Raw genomic sequence first — 24,106 nt, forward strand, 5'->3', positions numbered from 1 at the left:
CTCCCAAAGCATCAGAAATAAAAGCAAAAATAAACCAATGGGACCTAATCAAACTGACAAGCTTTTGCACAGAAAAGGAAACCGTTAAAAATACCAAAAAGACAACTTACAGAATGGGAGAAAATAGTTTCAAATGATGCAACGGGCAAGGGCTTAATCTCTAGAATATACAAACAACTTATACAACTCAACAGCAAAAAAGCCAACAACCCAATTGAAAAATGGGCAAAAGACCTGAAGAGACATTTCTTCAAGGAAGATATTCAGATGGCCAACAAGCACATGAAAAAATGCTCAACATCCCTGATTATTACAGAAATGCAAGTCAAAACTACCAAAAGATACCACCTCACACCAGTCAGAATGGCCATCATTAACAAGTCCACAAATAACAACTGCTAGAGGGGGTGTGGAGAAAAGGGAATCCTCCTATACTGTTGGTGGGAATGTAAGCTGGTACAGCCACTATGGAGAACAGTATGGAGGTACCTTAGAAATCTATACATAGAACTTCCATATGACCCAGCAATCCCACTCTTGGGCATATATTCAGTTAAAACTTTCCTTAAAAAAGACACATGCACCCACATGTTCATTGCAGCACTATTCACAATAGCCAAGACATGGAATCAACCCAAATGCCCATCAACAGATGATTGGATTAGGAAGATGTAGTATATGCACACAATGGAATACTACTCGTCCATATAAAAGAATGAAATAATGCCATTTGCAACAATATGGATGGAACTAGAGACTCTCATACTGAGTGAAGTCAGTCAGAAAGAGGAAGACAAATACCATATGGTATCACTCATATCTGGTATCTAATATAGAGCACAAATGAACCTTTCCACAGAAAAGAAAATCGTGGACTTGAATAATAGACTTGTAGTTACTCAGGGTGAGGGAGTTGGAGGGATTGGGAGCTTGGGGTTAATGGATGCAAACTGTTGCTTTTGGAATGGACTAGCAATGAGATCCTGCTGTGTAGCACTGAGAACTATGTCTAGATACTTATAACGGAGCATGACAATGGGAGAAAAAATTATGTATACATATATGTGTAATTGAGTCCCCATGCTGTACAGTAGAATAAAAAAAGTGTGTTGGGGGAAATAACAATAAAAAAAGTTTTCAGTTTTGGTTTTTATTTTGTTTTATGATAGGTAAGAAATAGATTTATTAAGATAGGACACTTGTGAGAGATAAAAGTGGGGAGGCAAGGAGGCTCTGCCAGGTTTGTTTTTTTTTTTTTTTGATAGCAGATAATGATAAGAAAGATCCAATAGGGAAAGAAAAATCAATTGTGTAGGAGAGAAAAAGGACAACGGCAGGGGTAAAATCCTGGAGCAAACTTGAGGTGATAGAATTCTGCATCAGTGGAGAAGTTATTCTTAATTAGAAGTAAGATCCACTGGCCAGGTTATATAGGTGGAGATGACAGCAGGTTGGTAAATTTGGTGATGGAAGTGCATGCACCTTCTTCTTGTGTCTATTTTCTCAATGAATTGATGGGAAAGGCTGTGTGCTGATAGTTAAAAGAGGGAATGTTTGAAGTGCAAGGAGCAAGAAGAAGACGTGCAAGAGTCCCTTCAGAGACATTACTAGGGGTCCCACTTGAAGAAAATGGTGGTGAATTTTAAAGAGATTGGTTCAGCTGCATGGATAAAGGTAGAAAGTAAGCAGAAAAGTGAAGTTCATCAAGGGCAGGTTTTTTTCAGGCAAGTAAATGGAAGAGAGAGCAGAGGGAATTGAATTCATCTGCAAGGAGGGACTATTCTAATAAAGGACCCATGGAAACTAAACCAGGTGTGGGATTGATGAACAAGGAAAAAGGCAGTAGTGGGCTCAATAGCATGGAAGTCCTGGCGGCATTAAGAATTTGTTGTTGGGGGAGATTGTTGGGAGGGGGGACCAGTGGGAGTGGACTGAAAGAGAGGACGTGGAGGCTAGAGAATGGTAAGCCTGGAATTCTGATTCTGATGGGGTGAAGTTGTTGCTAATGACAGTTCTAGGGTGTGACCCTGGAGTGAGTGGCTGAGACGGGGTTGAGGAAAGATAGCTGGATGTTAGCAAGTCAAAGAACTGAGTGAAAGGCTGGGAGGTTCTGTGACTCATATGCCTGAATGTTGAAATTACCTAAAATTGATGGCAGAATAGGGTAGAGAGGGAAGTTATGGAGACAGCGGGCTAGGATTAGAATTTTTCAGAGAATAGGAGTGACTAGTTAGGACTGTACCATAATGGAAGTTAGATGGCAGTAGAATCTGATGCCGTGTGCCTTTGAAACAAATATTTGAATAATTATGTAAATGAACATTTTATTAATCACCATTAATACCTGCAAGAGTAGAGGTTGCACCAATGCAAGATAGTTTACATTAAATGAAAAAAGACGCCAAAAAATTTTTATATATTTAACAATGAAACTAGAGAGAAAATTTTGTCATGACTGTGAATGTTATTCCTACTTTTACAGAATTATTAAATTTTCAGATTCAGAAAGTTGCCAGTTACCTTCTAACTTGAGAATTGTGAGAGGATTAAATCAGAATATTCATGATGTGCTTGGAACAGGACCTGACAAATAGTAAGTACCTAATAAAAAGTCATGAAGGAGTAGACTAAAGATGAGTCCCTGTGAAAGAACAACTCCAAGCCTGCTTTGCTGCTGTTCTTTATATATCATCCTAAACCAAAAATACAAACTTTATATCAAAGGTTACTGGTTTTCCCTGATTTGTAAACCAGATACTTTTTCTAATATTTATGCGGAAAGTCTTGTGTTAAGAAATATAAACTCTGCTTCTGGATGTTGTACGTACTGGGGAATAGATTTAATAATTGATGTTGGGAAAGCTGACTTACAATATTTTTATAATTATGGGGTACATGTTGAGATGCCAAACCCAGAAGCCACAAAGTTGGATATATCCAACCACTTAAACACAGCAAAACAAATGAATAAGCCTTGAACAAGGTTTTGACTTTGACCTTGATCAAGATTAGAAGGCAAAAGACAAGCTCAGGAAATTAGTTGTGACATGTGGGATTGAGAAAGAATATTCCTAATATAAAAAGAGGTTTTATAAAACAGTAAAATAAGCCATGGTTTTTTTTTTTTTAAGGCAAAAGACATGGATATAAAGAGGGATTTAAAAGACTAAAAATGGGAGTTCCCATCGTGGTGCAGTGGAAATGAATCCTACTATGAATCATGAGGATTCGGGTTCGATCCCTGGCCTCACTCAGTGGGTTAAGGATCTGGAGTTGCTGTGAGCTGTGGTGTAGTTGCAGATTCGGCTCGGATCTGGTGTTGCTGTGGCTCTGGCGTAAGCCACCTGCTACAGCTCTGATTAGACTCCTAGTTGAGGAACCTCCACATGCCACGGGTACGACCCTAAAAAGAAAAAAGACAAAAAATAAACATAAAAGACTAGAAATGGCTGATGAAGAAATAAGAAGATACTTGTCCAAGAAATCAAAGGAACCTGGTCTTCATTGTTGTTTATAAACCCAGTAAGGCCCAGCTTTAAAAGAGAATGCAGTGATGCACTCTCTCAAGCACTGTTAATGGGAATGCAAATCAGAACAGTATCAACTGTTGGGTTGTCCATTGGCAACTTTTATCAAAATCCTTAATATGCGTATCTTTGATCTAGCAGTTCCACTGCTAGGCATTTATTCTAAGGAGATAAGATGACCACACCCAGAACCCGTGTTTCAGCATCAGTCACAGCAGAAAAACACTGGAAAATGTTAGTGGCCATGAAAAGATACATCCGAAAGACTGCTGGATGAAATCAGTATGTGTAATTTTGATTGTGTTTATGTAAAAATGTGTGTGTGTGTGTGTGTGTGTGTGTGTGTGTGTGTGTCCAAACTGAGGTCTGAAAGCATGTTCCCAACCATGTGAATGATGACTACCTCTGAGTAGTGGGATTTCTGATCATTTTTACTTCCTAGTTTAGGTTTTTGTATATTGTTTGAATTGAATACGAGGACCGCTTACCGCCCTAGTGATTATGTCTATCTCAAACACCCTTGTACCTTTGCTCTAATTCCCTAGAAGAAATTCCCCAAAAACAGCCTTGATTAAAAAGGAGAACAATTGGCATATAAACACATGTTTTGTCTGCAGCCAGTCCTACCAAAGAGAAAATATTTATCTTACATTCAGACAAATTTCTATGTTGCGTTTTACTTAGCTAAGTAGTCATAATAGAACTCTCAATGTAGGAGAGGAAAGACCCAGAATTTTTTTCTTCTGAAACCTTGAGCATCTTTGGATCAAATTAAGTGCTTTGTTCCTAAACGGCTACACACTGTTGCTCACAGGTAGTTGGCAGTTCCATGGGAATCCAGGAAGAACACATCAAAATTTCACAGTGGCTAAACAGTGAATTTCCTTTTCCCCACATTTTAGAATACAGTTTTGTTCACTCTGGATGTCCCTCTGCTGGCAGAGGAACATCCAAGTCCGACGATGCCTTCTCCCAGCCCAAACCCAGGACCTGGGGGAGGAGGCCATCACCCCAGTGTCACTGTCGCAGGTGACTGCCCTGATACACCTGGGTGCTGTGATTTCATGGTGCTGGCGATCCTATTTAGCATATGGGCAGGGGGACCCTCACAGTTGCATTTACCTGTTTATTTCTCAAGGGCTGAATCACTTCTTTAACACACAGCTCTAGATCATTGAGGTAATCCCTTTCGGTCTGTATCAGCTCCTTGATGATTTTCGAACGCTTTGCCATCATTCTCTGCATCTGCTGTTCCTCCTCCTGAGTTAGGGTCTCAACCGGGGAACACCCGGCCTGTGGGGTCATCTTTTCTGTTGAGTGAAAACGTGTACACGTGAGATTCTCTGTTAAGATCCCTGTTCCTTCTTTACATGCAATGCCACTGCATCTCCTTATCATTAGCAAGGAAAAGGGCTTAGAGCGTCTTCACTCATGTTCTTAGGAGGTGATGTGTGGAAGTTCCCTTCAGGTTGGAATCCTAGGAAACTATGAGCAGGAAAAGCACGTGAGCATGAATTCGACCATGGAAGTTAAATGATACTCGATTGTTATGTCTTGTCTTGAAAATATCCCATTGCGACTATATGAGCCATAAACCTGGGTCTTCAGTCTAGAGGTAAAAATGTATAAAAACATAGTTCAGAGTTTCTGGGCACATTTGCTTTTAAATGAAAGGAAGAGTTTTCATTAGTAAATAGAACACCTTCTAATTTTGTTTGTCTCTTTTATTAAAAATAATTGCCGCCCATGCTCAGTGAGGGGTACACAAAACTCCATGAAATGGAAAACAATTGCACATGATTGCAATTTGCTTTTCAGTTCATAATCAGAACCCGTGAGGAATGAGGCAGTGGCACATTAAATTTCAACAAGACTATGCATATCTTGTTATTTTAAAATTCTTAAATTGCCAAATGGGAAGTTTTAATTAAGGAAAATCACAGTGCTGAGGAGATGCTGAGGTAAATGGGAAGCCTCCCATGTAGCTAGGATTTTATATAAAGTGTAATGTAAGAAAGGTAAATATCTTCAAGGATGAGCTTCCCCCAGCAAGATAAAATTTTGGAAGCTGCAAACTAGATCACAGATGAAATCAGAGCAGTGATAGATAGTGGGCCAGTGTGTATGAGTGTGTGTGAATGAATTTGCTTCAAGCTTGCAGTCATCACAAACTTAATTTTCATCTTAGTCTTACAGTTGCAGATGTAATTTTATTTCCTTTAAAGCTGATATGATCCTAGTAACAGAAATGTAAGACATCTTTAATGCTGACACTGCTCCCTGAGAATGTAGCGCTTTACAAAAGGGCTTGTAAAGGCTCTGTATGGGGGTAAAAAGTGCACAGATCACAATTATGGAAATGAAAATAAAAAAACCAAGAAACTTAGCTCCAGTAACCAAGCTAAGACAGCATTTTAATAGGAGAGTTAATGGTTCAGTGTAAAGAGACGATCCCAAGAATGTCAAGAGACACTTAAAAGTTGTGAGCATGCCTCTCTCTCTGGCCCCGTAATTTCAGGGGTCCAGTCAGAGGCTTCATAATCAAACCTCTGCGGAGGATGCTGTGAAGGTAATTCCAGCGTTAGCTCGGAAGGTACTGCTAGACTGATGTTCAGACAATCCTGACTCACAGGTGAGTATGCTTCTGGGTCCCTTGTTAGTAACACTTCTTTCTTCAGGAAAGAAGGGTTTGACCAATAGCATCTTAAGAGCATGTGGTTTTTCAAGTCTTGGGCCATTCAATGCCAACGAAATCATCTACATTATTTAAGAAGAGAGTTATACAAGGAGAGGTGCTTGCAGCCTGTCACATCTTGAACTACATTATGAGAACTTGGGGGTGCTCGCTAATGTATAACCTTTTTATTAGAAAGTAGAAGAGGATTTCCTGTCGTGGCACAGTGGTTAACGAATCCGACTAGGAACCATGAGGTTGAGGGTTCGGTCCCTGCCCTTGCTCAGTGCCCTTGAGCTGTGGTGTAGGTCGCTTACGTGGCTCGCATCCCGCGTTGCTGTGGCTCTGGCGTAGGCCGGTGGCTACAGCTCCGACTGGACCCCTAGCCTGGGAACCTCCATATGCCGTGGGAGCGGCCCAAGAAATAGCAAAAAAAAAAAAAAAAAAAAAAGTAGAAGAAGCCTGCCTTGCAGCACCCCAAGTTCAAAAGGAAAAGTTACAATCAGGTGTCATTACTATGGACTCATTTTTTTTTTTTCTAGTCTTTTGTGGTTTTAGGGCTGCACCCACGGTATGTGGAGCTTCCCAGGCTAGGGGTCTAATTGAAGCTGTAGCTGGGACCTATGCCACAGCCACGGCAACACAGGATCCGAGCCGAGTCTGCAACCTACACCACAGCTCCCCGCAATGCTGGATCCTCAACCCACTGAGAGAGGCCAGGGATCATGGTTCCTAGTCGGATTCATTTCTGCTGCGCCAACACAGGAACTCGCTTTTTTGGGGAGGGGGGTTGTTTTTGTTTTTTGTTTGAACTTTTTTGGATATAAAAGAGGGAGGCAGGGCACCGGTGAAGAGAGATGCTGTGAGAGTAGGTTATATTCACAACTTGAACTTCGTGAGCCTCATCTTGGCTGCTCCTTCTAAAAAGATGGGGGTTGGGAGCCAGAGGGCAGAGGGGGAAAGATGGAAATTGTTTTCTCCTGGGATATATAAAGTAGCTCAAAGACAGAAGCTTCACTAGTAGAGAGCTAGCAAACAAGTAATAGTGTTCAATGACTATTGAATATTACCTTGAAAATAAAAGGGGCACTGTTGAAAAAACTGTTCTAACCTATGTCTGCTTTTCCAAGTGCTAAACATTTTGTGCCTTATAAAAATAATGTATCAATTATTTGGAGTCTTTCTGGAACTTTGGCCAAGAAATATTCCTAAAATATTGTCTCAGGTGCTTTTTAGTTCTCAACTGCTACCTCATTTTAACTTATTTTACTGATTTTCCAGTTGCCGTACTTTAAATTTACAATATCAGATTTTACTAATTAAAATTAGATGTTTTTTTTCTAATCCTACTCAACATCTTGTTCAGAACCAAGTGAAGGGGTCACAGTGGTGGGAATAAAGTGTCCGTCAAGATACTCAACTTTAGACATTTCTCCTTTCAGATGTAAAAACCTTCTCAGAGGATTTAGGGTTGAGCAACCTTATGAGCTATCTTTGTTTGCTCTTTTGACTCAAGTTTATTGTGGGAACAGACTTGACTTGCATCATTTTCCCCATCAGGTCTCTGAACATTCTCTCTGTTTGCATTTCTTAAACCAACAAACGTTCTGCAATGCATTGTGGGCACAAGTTTTGTTCTTATAAGAGGCTTCTCTACCTTTAAAGCTTTTCTCTTTTAGTTATAGTATGTTTTTACGTGTAAAACTACTTGTAACACATGAATGCAACCAATATAGATCACCCAAACCAGCAGTCAGCTGTGATAATTTTTTATTTCTAGATAAAGCAACAGAGGAGCTAAGTATTTAGGAAAGAAGGAAAAATAGAGCTTTAGGAATGACCGTTTTCCAGTAGTTAGAGATGAAAAGACTAGGTCAAAACTAAAGGGAAACGAAGGCGAAAAGGATATTTAGATTGTTTTGATCAAAATATGCTACTGTGTATGAAAACAGTACCATGTAACTGACACCCACCCCCGCCTTGGCCCAGCCTTTGTCTTTCATCCTCAAGCTTTATTTTTCCAGCGGTGATAATGAATTTTCACTAAGCTAGCCACAAATTTCATGAGTAACATATGTGGAAACTCCTGGCCAAGGAAGTTTATATAAAAGGAGTTTGCTGCAGTTTGAGGAAAGGATAATAAGACAAGATCAGTTCTGCCACTCTTCATAATAACGTGGTGGCCAAAAAAAATTTAGCTAACCACACAGAGCCTCAGTTTCCTCATCTGTAAAACAGGAATGAATACCATCACAGTGTTACGGAGACTGAATTAAATGAGCAATTCATGGAAGCTCCTTAGGATCTTTAAAACCCCATACATGTCAGTTATTTCCATAGACATGGGAATGACAAGGTTCCTTTCTCTACACTCTTGAACTTCTCCAGCACCTAGGACAAACACTTATCCCGTTATTCGATAGCTATTAACCTGTCAAGAAAGATGCATGACTCTGAAGTAGCTGGACAGCTATGTTCAGATAGGACAGGAAGAGAAGGAAAAATAGGGGGCATTACTTATGGAGGAAATTCAGAATAGAGCTGACATTTGGAATCCTGGATAGCCTTCCGGGGTTGGGGGTATGTATGGGGAAGACCTTGGTTTTTAGAGAGATGAAAAAGCAGTCAAAGGAAGGGTGTGGTTGTGAAGGACTGATGACTTCTTTGCTGACAGCCCACATTGTGCTTAGAGTCTACGTGTGTCCTTTCAGCTTTGCTTTTGTTGTTGCTATTGCTGCTGCTATTTTGGGGTGGATTTTTATTTTTTGATTTAAAAAAAATTTTTTTTTATTTTTTAGGGCTGTACCCGTGGCATAAGGAAGTTCCCAGGCTAGGGGTTGATCTGAGCTGTAGCTGCTGGCCTACACCACAGCCACAGCAACGCCAGATCTGAGTCACCTCTGTGACCTATACCACAGCTCACAGCAACACCAGATCCTTAGCCCACTGAACGAGGCCAGGGATTGAACCCACATCCTCATGGAGGTGAGTCGGGTTCGTTACCACTGAGCCATGATGGGAAATCCTGTTTTGGGGTGGATTTTAAGGAGAAGTAATTTATTTAATTTTTTCAAATTACAAAATAGTGTATATTTTTGAGGTTAAGTGCCTAGGCTCTGCACCAGACTTCCTGGGTTGAAACTCCACCTCTAATATTAGATTTCTGACACTGAACAAGTTATTTAACTCTTTGTGCAGCAATTTCCTCATCTGTAAATTGAGGGTAACATTAGTAAAAACTTATAAAGTGATTATGAAGATAAAATGAGTTAATGTTTGTTAAACACAACAGTGCCTGGATGAATAGTAGACATTGTGTAAATCTTTGCTACTATTATTAGATGCAATCCCTATTTATTAACCATAATATAATTTTCACTGTATTTTCATCTGTATTCTACTTTAGTGAATAACATCCCCCAAATATTTTCATGCACATATACACAGCAATTAATTTTTTAACGATGTGTTCATATACATATTTTCTGCAACTTGCTTTCTCAACTCAGTACATAGTGGGTATTTTATTTTGTTAAGCATATATATTTTATATATCTTTATTCTTTATAATAGCAATGTAGTTGTCAGACACTGTTACTTACTTAATATCTATTTTCCCATTTGTTTTTCATAAATTGATCTCTGAATATATAAAAATGCTTACTTCTTAGATTCTTTTTCAAACTATATCTCATTTATGGCTCTTAAGATGTAAGCTGAAATCTCTGAAAAGGGTTTCAGAAGTTGTAAAAGGGCAAACTTGGCTGGGATGTCTCTTCTTTCATCCTCCACCCCTCATGGTTCTTGCTTTCTTTTCACTGCCTGGAATGTAAATGTGTGTCCTGGAGGTGCAGCAGCCATGCTGGCACCATGAAGTATTAGCCACAAAGATTAAGACCTACACACAATGGATGGTAGTGTGTGGAAAGATAAAGAGACTTCCTACTTCTAGACTTCTTTCATAAGACACTTACATTTCCATGTGTTAAGCCACAATTTTCGTTGTTTTTAGGAAAGTTTATTCCTATATGTAGAGATTTTGGTATCTGGAAATTCAAGCGCCACAAATAATGCAATCTGCAATGTGAAATGGCCTAGGTGGAGAGGAAAGATACCAGGAAGACATCTGTAATAGAAAGAGTTGGTGACAATTACTACCCAATGGCGAAATTGGTTAAGTCATTATTTCTGCATACCAAGGCATACAATTAGGGGAAATGTAGGAAAAAAAAATGGAAATGTTAGCATGTACTGATTCTTTTTTGCCACTTTCAACAAAAGCATACAAATGAATTCAGACCATGGCTAGTCAATCTATAAGGGGAAAAAAACACCTAAAAAAAGATACTCTGCCAGAGGCCTATAATTTATATAGACAGAGAGTCCCAAAATTGGCTTGAAAATGCCAACCACTTCCAACCTCAAAGGGAAGCCCAAGAGGAGTTCCTGCCGTGGCTCAGTGGTTAACGAACCCAACTAAGAACCATAAGGTGCGGATTCAATCCCTGGCCTCGCCCAGTGGGTTGGGGATCTGGCGTTGCCGTGAGCTGTGGTGTGGGTCGCAGATGTGGCTCGGATCCCGTGTTGCTGTGGCTGTGGCGTAGGCCAGCAGCTACAGCTCTGATTCAACCCCTGGCCTGGGAACCTCCATATGCCGCGGGAGCGGCCCAAGAAATGGCAAAAAGACAAAAAAAAAGAGAAGCCCAAGAGAGAGTTTTAGCAGAGATAAGACTGGTGCCTCAGGGCTTCTTCCATGAAGAATTATTTGATATTCCAGAGAGAAAAAAACACACCAGCATGGATAAACTTGAGTGGTGTCTGAAGGACCACCAGTGGCCACCAGGCTAAGGGCATTCTGTAAATACTGGATCCCATCCACTTGAACCTCAGTCACAGGTCTGACTCATGGATCTCTGCTAATGTCCTGTTGCACTTCTGCATGAAGAGACTTCTGGGCTTTGGAAAATATTTCTGGACTTTGGCAGTCCTCATAGCTGGACATGAGTGACCCCGACTTACATTCCCACTGTTGATACACTTTCTCCTGGTTTCTATCATCCGGATTTTTGCTCACTGTGGAGGCAGAAAATGCTTCCCCCCCCCCCCCCCGGCAAATGGTCACATCCTAATCCTTTGAACCTGTGAACTGTGAACATGTTACCTTATATGCTCAAAGGAGACTTTGCTGATGTGATTAAGGTAACAGATTTCGAGATGGGGAGGGTATCCTGGATTATCCAGGTGGACCCAATCTCATCACATCAACTCTAACAGCAGAAGAAGAGAGCAGAAGAGAACACAAGAGAGGTGAAGAGTGGGAAGGACTTGACTCCCCATTGCTGCTTTTGAAGATGGAAGAAGAGGGGCTAAGAGCCAAGGTGGCGGTAGCCTTTGGAAGCTGAGCACAGCCAGCAAGAAATAGGTGCCAACAACCTGAGGAGGCAGGAATGGCTTCTCCTTTCCGACCTCCAGAAAGGAGCACAGCTCTGCGGACCCCTTGCCGTGAGATTCTAAGCAGAGACTCAGCTGCTCTGGACTTTTGACTGACACAAACTGAGGTCATACATTTGTGTTAGTTTAAACCACTAAATTTGTGGTGATTTATTACAGAGGCCATAGGAAACTAATGTCCCCGCACAATCTAATCCCCGAGGGATTATGGTCACTATGTTGAGACTGCCCTTCTCAAGAACATCGAACTACATGCTCCTAGATTCCTTCGACTTCTCAGTGTTCGTCAGCAAATCTTCCTGAGCCATGAGCCCAAGATTGCCTGTGCAACAATAGCTCAGCTTCAGGAATGAAATAAACATGAGATTGTCAACTAGACTTTTCCTTTCTTCTTCCTTTTTTCTTTTAGTGCCACACCTAAGGCATATGGAAGTTCCCAGGCTAGGGGTCCAATCAGAGCTACAGCTGCCGGCTTACACCACAGCCACAGTTGCATCTGTGACCTACCCCACAGCTCATGGCCACACCAGATCCTTAACCCCCAGAACAAGGCCAGGGATTGAGCCCATGTCCTCATGGATACGAATTGGGTTCTTAGCTCTCTGAGCCATTGCTGAGCTGAACTCCTAGGCTTTTCTTTTCGATAAAGTGCTTCATCTTTGTTCAATGTTTTGGTCACCAGCATAGGCCAGAAAAATCATATTTGGAAAATAGGTGTAGGCTTGGATAAAAGTTTTCAATTAGCTAAAGATTAACAATAAACCAGAAGTCCTTGTGGTCTGATGCATTACTATCTTGAATTCAGTTTAATGATTTCCTAAAGCAGCCACACCAGTACCTCAAGTGACAATTCCAGCTATGGCAGTGAGAACAGAAAAGAGAAGAAAAAACTGTGGGAGAAAGGTACACCACTCCAGGTATAGTTCGCAAATCATGAAAGAGGAACTTTGCCTGGTAAAGATTCAGAGACATTTAAAAACACCAGATAAGATATTTTAAAAGGACATCCCCTGTGGCTCACATCGTAACTACTCGGTATTGTCTCTGCAGTGGCTCCGGTTTGATCTCTGGCCTGGGAATTTCCATATGCTGCAGCTGTGGCCACACAAACACACACAATTTTAAATGAATGAATAAGCCTTCAAAAATATATAAGGAATCCTCTGAGGGCTGGAGTAAACTTCAAGCACAGTCTAGGGAATTAAGTGAGACTGAAACCACCAAATACCTTGGAGGCATCTACAGACACTGGTGAACTAGGAGGAGGATGGGATGGAGATTTCAACAGAGGAACCAGACAGTAGAAGCTTTAAGGTGAGAGTGTGTGTGCCTTATTCAAGGATCAGGAAGGAAGCCAGTGTGGCTGAGTGGGTAGACAGGTGAGAGGCATGGGAGAGGCGATTAAAAGAGAGGGCAGCTTTGTAAGTATTTTTAAACATCTTCGTGGTATTGCAGAAAAGGTAAAGGCATTGATGTAATTTAGATGTTTTTCAGTTGACAATTGGCCCATGCACACTGTCGTCTACAGAACGGATGGCCATGGGGACTTGCTGTTGAGCACAGGAACTCTACCCAATGTTCTGTGATCATCTATATGGGAAAAGAATCTGAAAAAGAATGGGTGTGTGCATGTGTATAACTGAATAGCTTTGTTGTACAGCAGAAACGATCACAGCATTGTACATCAACTATACTTCAATAAAGCTTTTTTAAAGATGCATGTTAAAATTTCAAAGCCATGCTGTCCTACGCCACAGTTCATGGCCATGCTGGATCCTTAACCCACTGAGCAAGGCCAGGGATGGACCCCACATCCTCATGGATACTCATCGGGTTTGTAACCCGCTGAGCCACAACAGGAACTTCCCCTTTTCTTCCTTCTTAATGTGGGGAAGACCACAGGGCAGTGCCTGGCTCAGTACCCACCTGCCCCTAAAGCTGGCTTCTTGCTCCAGGGAGAGAGCATTGGCCCACATGCCAGTCTTGCCCTTTTGCCCAAAGGAGCCTGGTCTTCAGGGCTGTGTGGGAAACAAGTGCCTTCTCTGACTCTCACTGTAGGTGATAAGCTCCTTAACCAGGTTGTCGTCCTAGCCACTAACCCATTTTAATTCTCTGCCTCCCCCCACTCCCACTCTCCTGCCCAAAGTCTGTCCTCTAGTTCTGCTGGGCAGCAAGGTTATTTTGGGAGGGAGGAGGAATGTGGGACCATGCGAATAAAATAGCATTGAACACCAAAAAAAAAAAAAAAAAGCCAAACATTGCAATGATAGAAATAGTATGTAAATTTTCAAAACCAGTGGAGTCAAAAATGTAATGAAGAAAAAAATAATTCGAAAGAAGAGAAGACAAATATGATACAACCAAATATATGAGTAATTATAATAAACCAAACAATCAGATTATCAAACTGGATTTTTTAAAAAAATAGCTATAGCTATGTTCTGTTTACAAGCTAAGCGATCATAAGCACATAGAAAGTTTGAACATGAAAAGTAAAAAAATGATGAGAAAATATTAATGAAAAGAAAGATGATAAAGCAATTTTTATATCAGACAAAATAAACTTGAAGGCACAATATAGTGATTAAATGTTCATCAGGAATGTAAGAGAATTTTAATGTTGTGTGTACTGAATAACATGGTTTTAAAACATATACAAAACATATGATATGAGTTGTGAGCAAAATTTGACAAGTCATCCATAATAATGGTATTATAAATATAACTTAATAACAGGCCGGTTAGAATGGAAAAATGTGTGCTCAATAATCAGAGACTTCACATTCTTTTTAAGGACACCCATAATCTTTATGAAAATACACCATATGCTAGGCCATAAAATTTCAAAGAATTAGTATATAAGAACCACAATTACAATGAAATTAAGTTAGAAATAAATAACAAAAATAAAATTTAAAAGCTCATTTGTTTTTGAATTAAAAAAATAAGTGACTAATGGGCAATAGAAGAAATCATGAAAGCAAATAAAGTTATTTTTCCTGAAAGATCAAAATAATACATGTGGAATGTAGCTGAATCTTTTCTTGGGGAAAATATATAGCTTTAAATTTATATATAAATATTATAAATTTACATATAATTTTTAATATATTTATATTTTATATATTTATATAATGTAAATATATATTTATAATGTACCTGAAGTGTCAGTTGCTGAAGACTTGAGAATTTATGAAAGACTGTAATCCTCAGAATCAGAAGCAAGCCTGAAAATTAATGATTTAACTAAAGAAGTAAAAAAAGGGAAAATACATAAACCAAAAGTAAATGAAGAAAAAAAATTTAATGAAATTGAATAGGTCTTCAACTCAGGCTTCAAATAATTCTCACAACTGTATTGCAAGGAACATGTGATCACAAAAAAATATTCCTAAAACATACATGGAAACAAGGTATCATGGGTCAGATACAGAAAAAAAAAAAAAATAGACACAATTTTACCCAAGTCTTAAAACATTGAAATTATTAGACAAAGATATTTTAAAAGTATATTTAGTAGGTCTAAGGAGATAGTCATTTAAAATTATAAGCAAGAAATAAGAGGGTATAAAAATGATGAAGTAGCTTTTAAAAGAATGAAATTGAACTTTGGAAGGTAAAACTCAAAATAATTAAAAACGCAACGGAATACACGACTCAGTGAAAGTGTAAAATAGCAAATTATTCAAAGCTGAAAGAATTAATGGAACCAAACCAAAGAAATCATACAAAATGCAACAGAGAGAAGCAAAGAGATGTAAAATATGCAACATATTCGAGACAATGAGACCTGGTTGAGAAGGTCTAACAGAAGCTTTGCTGGAATCCCACAGGGCATGACAGAGAATGTAAGGAACAGGCAATACTTGAAATATAATTGATGAACACTTGAGAATTTGTGAAAGACACTGATCCTCAGAATCAGAAATTTTATTTCATTTTATTATTATTATTTTTTGTCTTTTGCCTTTTCTAGGGCCACTCCCATGACATTTGGAGGTTCCCAGGCCAGGGGTCGAATCGGAGCTGTAGCCACTGGCCTATGCCAGAGCCACAGCAACACGGGATCCAAGCCACGTCTGCAACCTACACAACAGCTCACAGGCAACGCCGGATCCTTAACCCACTGAGCAAGGCCAGGGATCACACCCTCAACCTCATGGTTCCTAGTTGGATTCGTTAACCACTGCGCCACGACGGGAACTCCAGAATCAGAAATTTTAATGAATTCCAAACAATACAGGTAAAATTAGAAAACCACACCTTGCCATAGCCTTTTGAAACTTTAAAACAATAAGTGTAAAAGGAAGATCTCAAGAGCAGGCAGTAAGAAAAGACGTTTTATCTACAAAGGGATAACAATTAGACCCATAGCTGCCTTAACAACAGCAATGACACGAGCCAGAAGGTAGTAGAATAATACCTTTACACAGCTAAGAGAAGATGACTGCCACCCTAGCCTAGCAAAATTTTCTCCAAAATGATGGTAAAATAAACATGTATTAGAAAAAGAACATCTTAATTTACCACCAGAAGATCCTCATTGAAAGTAATTCTAAAAGATGTACCTTACTCAGAGGGCCAACAGTCCCAAATGGAAGAATGAAATGCAAAAAGGAATGGGATGGAAGTGAAGAAGGAAAGAGAAATCAATGAGATATTAATCCGGGGATAAGGACAGCTGAGAAGGTAGAGAGAAATGAGCACTTGTTAGACCAATAACCTAAAATTGACAACATATACTAGTCTTTCTAGTTCTGAAATATTGGGTTTTTTCATTTTACATATTATAAAAAGGAGCTCACCTAAATATTATGGAGAAATTTCTGAATTCCAAAGAAAGAGAAACTCTTACAAGTTTTCTGTGGAAAAAACTGGGTGAGACTAGGCCTTGAATTAAATTTTTTACGTGCAACACTGGATGTAGAAGACGTTAGAATAATGTGTAAAGAATTCTGATAGAAAAAGATTTTGAACTTGGCCCTCTTGTTGTTTATAATTTAGATTAAAAGACCACCACTGTCAAGAATAGGAGAACTTGATCCATTCATCTATCCATAGACATTTAGGTTATTTCCATGTCTTGGCTATTGTGAATAGTGCTGCTATGAACATAGGGGTGCATGCATCTATCTTTTTGAACAAAACTATAGTTTTGTCCAGAGCAATGAGGTCTTACCATTTAGCACAGGGAACTATATCCATTCTCTTGGGATAGACCATGATGGAAGATAACATAAGAAAAGGAATTTATACATATATGTATGTATGACTGGGTCACTTTGCTATACAGCAGAAATTGGCACAACATTGTAAATCAACTATAATAAAAAAATAAAAACATTTTTAAAGGAATAGAAGAACTTGGAAAATAGCTACCCTTGTCATCTCTCTGAAAACATTAGTAAGAGTGCCAGTGAAATGAAAATAGAACTCAAACAGCTCAGTAGAGCAGAAGACAAAATACATAAGAGACTCTTTGTAGAGACTCACTCTCTCCAACTCCCAATGAAAACAATTCAACAAGCAACAGGATGCAGCTTGAAAGTTTAGAAACATCAGTGCTTTCAGGCCAAGAGCTCTCTGGAGAGAGCAGGGATGGGCTAATATTCACGACTGGGCCTAGAGAAAAAAACAAAGGCTCAGATGAGCTTAGAGCAATGACCAGAGATTCCTTCTGCTGCCTAAGAGGGTCTGGTGTAAGTTAAGGAAGGGAAACCAAGGTGAACAAGTAGAGCTGGGATTTTATTGAGGCAGAACTAGTGTAAGAGATAAGAGACGATGCCAAGAAGCATGAAGGTAATGAGACTGAAACAGATGTAAATTGAACAGACACACGCAAGACCTTCTGGGTATATTAACTTTTTTTTTCCTCAAAATTTAACATTTATTATAATAAATTTTAAAAGAGAGGGAAAAAAGTTTCAGTGTCAGAAGGAAGTCGTGTTTCAAAATGGTTTTGATTTGGGATTGGAGCACAAAACAATTTAAACAAAACAGAACTTCTCTTGGGAAAAAAAAAGGCCTTATGGGAGTTAAAAAAAAAAAAATCGCATAGCAAGGAAATCCTAAAAATAAGGAGCTTGGAGATCCCGTTGTGGCGCAGTGGTTAATGGATCTGACTAGGATCCATGAGTTTGTGGGTTCGGTCCCTGGCCTGCTCAGTGGGTTAAGGATCCGGCATTGCCGTGAGCTGTGGTGTAGGTCGCAGACACGGCTCAGATCCCGTGTTGCTGTGGCTCTTGCATAGGCTGGCAGCTACAGCTCTGGTTAGACCCCTAGCCTGGGAACCTCCGTATGCCGTGGGAGTGGCCCTAAAAAGACAAAAAGACCAAAAAAGAAAAAAAAAAATGAGGAGCTGAAGTATAGAGTAAATAGCATAACTGAATACATCTTTGTTCCAAATATTATACTGGTGATGGAATGACCTTCCTGGTTAATTATATCCTTGCATCTCGCAGGCAGCTGAGCTATACATCATGTCTAGCCCACATAACTCATGTATTTAGCTTGGCTGCTTTCTATCATGTCCCACATGTGTGCTGCATCAAATTTCATGGCCAAAATGTTATTTCAAGGTAATGTGTATAATAAAATGTTCTCTTGGTATCACAACAATATTATTTCTTCTCTGACAGTATCATTAGAATGATATCCACATTGATTAATACTACCTGCAATTCAAATAGAAACATATGTTGTAGATAAAAATAGTCATGCACACACACCTTCTCACTCATGAAATATAAAGAGTAAAGTAACTCCTTGGTGGAACTTACTATAAAACATCAAAAATATTACTGAAGAAGCAGGAGATAATCTTAAGACTGTGATTTTCATTTCAATAGTTTTAATAATGATGTTTTTTTTCCTCTTATACAAAGATATGTTCTTTTTCCCCCTCTATTTTTTTTTTGTCTTTTTTTTTTTTTTTCTGTCTTTTGTCTTTTGTCTTTTTAGGGCTGAACCGGTGGCATGTGGAAGTTCCCAGGCTAGGGATCCAATTGGAGCTGTAGCTGCTGGCCTACACCACAGCCACAGCAACACCTGATCTGAGCCGAGTCTGCTCACAGCAACTCCAGATCCTTAACTCACTGAGCAAGGCCAGGGATCGAACCTGCAACCTCATGGTTCCTAGTTGGATTCATTTCCGCTGCACCACAATGAGAACTTCCCCCTCTACTTTTTTATTGTGGTAAATACATATGGCATAAAATTGACCATGTTAACTATTTTAAAGTGTATAGTTCAGCAGCATTAAGGACATTCAGATTGTTGCGTAACCATTGTCAACATCCTCCTCCAGACCTTTCTCATTTCTCAAAAGGAAACTCTATATCCATTAAACAGTAACCCCATTTCCTCCTCCCCCAGCCTCTGGCAACTGCCATTCTACTTTTTCTGTCTATGAACTTGGCTTCTCTAGGTCCCTCACATACGTGGAATCACAGAATCTTTGTTTTTCTATGATTGGTTTATTTCACTTAGCCTAATGTCTTCAAGTTAGTTCATCCATGTTATAGTAGATGTCAGAATTTCCTTCCTTTTTAAGGTTGAATAATGTTCCATTGTATGTGTTTGTAGGTTTTTTTTTTTCTTTGTAGGGCCACACCCGCGGCATATGGAGGTTTCCAGGCTAGGGGTCCAATCAGAGATACAGCTGCCGGCCTACACCAGAGCCACAGCAACTCGGGATCCCAGCAGTGTCTGCAACCTACACCAAGCTCACGGCAATGCCTGATCCTTAACCCACTGAGCAAGGCCAGGGATCGAACCCGCAACCTCATGGTGCCTAGTCGCATTTGTTCCAACTGCGCCACGACGGGAACTCCCCATTGTATGTATAGACCACCTTTAGTCTATAGAAGTATATAGTCTTAAAAAATAATTTTGGTATTAAAGCATTATGCACTATGCCGTCAATTATACTAGTTATATTGTGATAGCCTGTAAGAGCAACCATTATCAAGCATTTATTGTGTATCAATTTAAAAGCACATATTATCTATAATCTTCCTCACAACACTAAAAATGGGATATCACAGTAATTTCATAGATGAGGAAATTGAACACAGTGAATGTGAGTAAAAGCTCCAGTGGCTCACAGAGTTTGCACAAGTGATGGGATTCAAACTAGTGGTGCTGAGCTCTGAAGCCTGGGCTCTCCTTCCTCCCCAACCTGTCTGCTTATGATCAGGGCACCCTGTGTTGGGTGTAGTGGAATTGTACTGGACAGGCAGACATACACTTCCCTTCTGATGCTGCCACCTACTAGCTTTGTGACCTTGGCCAAGCTATTTGGACTCACTAATTTGCCTCATCTGTAGAAGGCACAATCGTGCCTCATCTGTAGAATAAGCACAATTGTGATAGTAGTGATAGTAAAACCTAACATTTCTGAGTACAGTCAGCTCTCTGAAGCTGTGGTTTCTGCACCCATGGATTCAACGAGCCTAGGATTGAATTTTTTTGGTTTGTTTTTGTTTTTGTTTTGTCTTTTCACCTTTTCTAGGGCCACTCCGTGGCATATGGAGGTTCCCAGGCTAAGGGTTGAATCGGAGCTATAGCCACAGGCCTACGCCTGAGCTACAGCAACGTGGGATCCCAGCCTCTTCTGCGACCTATACCACAGCTCATGGCAACACCAGATTCTTAACCCACTGAGCAAGGCCAGGGATCGAACCCACAGCCTCATGGTTCCTAGTCAATTCATTAACTACTGAGCCACGCCAGGAACTCCAAATTTTTTTTTTTTTTAAATTCCAGAAAGTTTCAAAGAACAAAACTTGAACTTGCTGCATGCCCAGCAACTATTTACATGGGATTTGCATCATATTAGGTGTTTTAAATAATCTAGGGATGATTTAAAGTATACAGGAGGATGTGTAAACAACTATGCCATTTTACATAAGGGACTTGAGCATCCATGGAGTTCAGTATCTATGTGGGTCCTGAAACCAATTCCCAGCAGATACTGAGGGACAAATGTTCTACTTTGTACCACATACTGAGCCTGTCTTGCACTAGCTTTTCAATCCTCACAAAAACAGTACATGGTAGATTTTTTTTAATCCCTTCCTTTTAGTTCCATGTGAAGAAGTGAAACACACAGAGGTTAAGGCCCAACATCACACCACCGTAAGTGGATTCAAACAAGAAACTGAGCCAGTGTCTGTATTTTAAACATTACTCACTGCTAGGAGGTTGTGAGACTCGAGATAAAGCAGGCAAATTGGTTAACTCAATGTCTGACACAAAGATACCTCTCATGAAATGTCAGTCATTATTTTTATGACAATGATTTACTTGCCATGTTTCTATATCTGGTTCTGAATGGCTGCACCTGCTTTTCCTCCTCCTCCCACCCTTGCCCCTTGGAAATGTTCCCAGGGTGGGAGGGGAGATTGAGCCTCCATCAGGAAATTAACCTTCTTGGCTCTGGACCTGCTCTAGAAAAAAAAAAAGCCCAAAACAGCAAGGACTTCTACAAAGACAGTTACATACCAAGCCTAATATGCACTCTTCTTATTTAGGCTAAATTCAGATGTGGTGGGCATACAGTTCTTGTATGTGTTTGGCATAATATAAATCCCTGAATTTAAAAAATCTGATTCTGTCTCATTTACCTTGAAGCTAAGCCAGTGCCAATAAGTTTCTGAGAAGCTCACCAAAAATGTTGTGCTTCTCAAGAAAGTTGAAAAAGCAAGATGACTAAAATAAAATATATCTCCTAACATACACAGGACCTTATTTATTTTGGATTAAGGTCCCTAGCCAATATTATTTATCAATGATTGTCAGTAAATAATCATGGGTTTTGATTTCCATTATGATGTTGAAATCTCACTTCTCTCTCTCTCTCTCTTTTTTATTTTTAGGGCCACACCTGCAGCATATGGGGGTTTCCAGGCCATGAGTCAAATCAGAGTTGTAGCTTCTGGCCTATACCACAGCCACAGCAATGCCAGATTTGAGCCACATCTGCAACCTCCCGGCTGTGCTGGATCCTTAACCAACTGAGCGAGGCCAGGGAACAAACCTGTGTCCTCATGGATACTAGTCGGGTTGTTACCACTGAGCCACAATAGGAACTCCCTCACTTATCTTTTAATAAAGAGAGTTAGAGCTAATATTTTCATATACCAAGCTTAAGGTTTTGTTTAATGCCTTGCTTACCAATACTTGCCCTTACAGCACCTCCTCACACCCCTAAAACCAGACCAAGCAAGCACACCTACACCATTCAACACTTATTTATTAAGGAACTTGCAGAGCCCTTTGACTGTAGAGAATACAATGATAATGTAAGACCCTGACCCTGAACTAATTCATAATTTCACCACAACCATGCATATGTTCATAATTGAGAATCAAAAACTATCAAAATTTGAAAATAAATGATCAATTTACTGAATTCCATAGTTTTGAAAGAAATCTTATATCTAATTTAATAACAATTTTCTTAAATTATTTGTTGGGTTTGAGCTAATACTATATGGTATATAATAGTGACTAAAACAGTCCTTTCTCTGAAGAAATGTATTATCCAGAGAAAAAGATAGGTTACTAAAGTTGCAAGATAAATACTTTCCATTCCTTCCTAAGACATATCAGCTGATGCCTGTGCACTTATCCACTTAATGATCAAATTGTCTCTTTTCCAAGAATTAGTTGTGTTCAACAGCAAGCCTGATTCTATCAGTTGTACTTCTTACTGTAATTACATTAATTTAATTTAAACTTACAACTGATGGCCTATGAGAATGTGTTTCCATGAAAACTGCTTTAATGCTTTGAAATGATTTGATAAAGTAAGTTGCCAAAATATTGCTGCTCTATTAGGAATTGAATGAGACAACCATAAAAGAGGAGAAAATTATTTAGAAAGGTCCTGCAAAAAATCCCTTGCAATTTCAAAAGTATCAGTCAATATTTAAAAACTGGCATATATATATAATTACAGTAATTTGTGACTCAAGCTAAGCAGAATATAGCCTGGTGGTCAGGCCTCCTGGAGAAGATACACACACAAGTGAAATCAGAAAGAGTAGCATGATTAGAGAGAAGGGCAGGTGTCATAAGCAGAGGGAGCAGCATGTCCAAAAGCTTGGTGGTAGAAGAATGATTTGAAAAAAGCTTACTGTGATGAAAGTTCAAATTTTAAAGAATGTGGTAAGGAGATGAGTCTAGAGAAATTATCAGGAGGCAGATCTTGAAGGCCCCACTAAGAAGTCTAGAATTTTTAAGAATAAGGGGGAAAAAGGAAGAATTTTTAAATATGTGAGCAGCAAGATCAGATCCTCTTCACAAGATCACGATGGCCTCAGTAGAACTAGATATTGGTGAAGAGGGTGGAGAGCAAGGCAGAAGGCCAGCAGACCGTGATGTGGCTGTGGACCTGGGTGGTCTGGTTGCTAGAGGGGAGGTGGCGGGAGTTTAAGCTTAGTCTGGTTGCCAAGAGGTTGGAGAAGAACTGAATAAATCAAGAGAAATTTAGGAGATGAAATTAGCATAAACTGGTGAGCCATTGGTATAGGGTAAAGGAGAAGAGCAATCAAGGTTGACTCCAGGATTTCTGACTGTTAATGGGAGGGTGGAGCCATTTAAAAAAATTAGGGAACAGTGAGGAAATAACAGGTAGGGGATACTAAAAAAACAAACAACCCTATCAAAAAATAGGCAGACAATCTAAACAGACAGTTCTCCAAAAAGACATACAGATGGCCAAAAAGCACATGAAAAGTTGTTCAACATTACTAATTATTAGAGAAATGCAATCAAAACCTACTATGAGGTACTACCTTCCACTGACCAGAATGGCCATCATCAAAGTCTACAAACAGTAAGTGCTGGAGAGGGTGTGGAGAAAGAGGAATCCTATCACACTATTGGTGGGAATGTACATTAGTGCAACCACTGTGGAAAATAGTATGGAGATTCCTCAGAAAACTGAAAATAGAATGACCATTTGGGAGTTGCCCTCATGCCTAGTGGTTAATGCATCCGATTAGCATCCATGAGGACGCAGATTTGATCCCTGGCCTCCCTGAGTGGGTTAAGAATCCAGCATTGCCATGAGCTGTGGTGTAGGTCGCAGACGCAACTCGGATCCTGCACTGCTGTGGTTGTGGCCAGCAGCTACATCTCCGATTTGACCCCTAGCCTGGGAACCTCCATAGGCTGTGGGTGCAGCCCTAAAACGACAAAAAAAAAAAAAAAAAAAAAAAAAGAATTACCATTTGATTCGGCGATCCCACTCCTGGGCATCTATCCAGAGAAAACTATGACTTGAAAAGACACATGCACTCCAGTTTCATGGCAGCACTATATACAATAGCCAAGACAGGGAAACAACCTAAATGTCCATCGACAGAGGAGTGGATAAAGAAGATGTTGTACATATACACAATGGAATATTACTCAGCCAATAAAAGTAAAGAAATGACAGCATTTG

At 39.7% G+C, this 24,106-nt stretch overlaps 1 protein-coding gene and 1 long non-coding RNA gene across 4 annotated transcripts in view; one reads left to right on the plus strand and one right to left on the minus strand.

Annotated features, from left to right (window-relative positions):
• ARHGEF38 (Rho guanine nucleotide exchange factor 38) overlaps nucleotides 1-24,106 on the minus strand; it is a 135,550-nt gene that overhangs the window by 91,787 nt on the left and 19,657 nt on the right. For 2 of the 3 annotated variants that reach the window (XM_021101708.1, XM_003482463.4), the window contains exon 2: nucleotides 4,650-4,837. In XM_021101708.1, coding sequence (XP_020957367.1) covers nucleotides 4,650-4,837 — 188 coding nt within the window. Of the gene's footprint in view, nucleotides 1-4,649; nucleotides 4,838-10,175; nucleotides 10,328-24,106 lie in introns of all 3 variants that reach the window. The other variant, XM_021101709.1, reaches the window with a different exon arrangement.
• Nucleotides 1-24,106, plus strand: part of LOC100738848 — a 52,576-nt gene that overhangs the window by 13,767 nt on the left and 14,703 nt on the right. The window contains exon 2 of the long non-coding RNA XR_002346844.1: nucleotides 2,483-2,593. This is a non-coding gene — a long non-coding RNA (uncharacterized LOC100738848). The remainder of the gene's footprint in view (nucleotides 1-2,482; nucleotides 2,594-24,106) is intronic.

This window comes from Sus scrofa, chromosome 8 (genome assembly GCF_000003025.6).
Source record: "Sus scrofa isolate TJ Tabasco breed Duroc chromosome 8, Sscrofa11.1, whole genome shotgun sequence".
NCBI lineage: Eukaryota > Metazoa > Chordata > Mammalia > Artiodactyla > Suidae > Sus > Sus scrofa.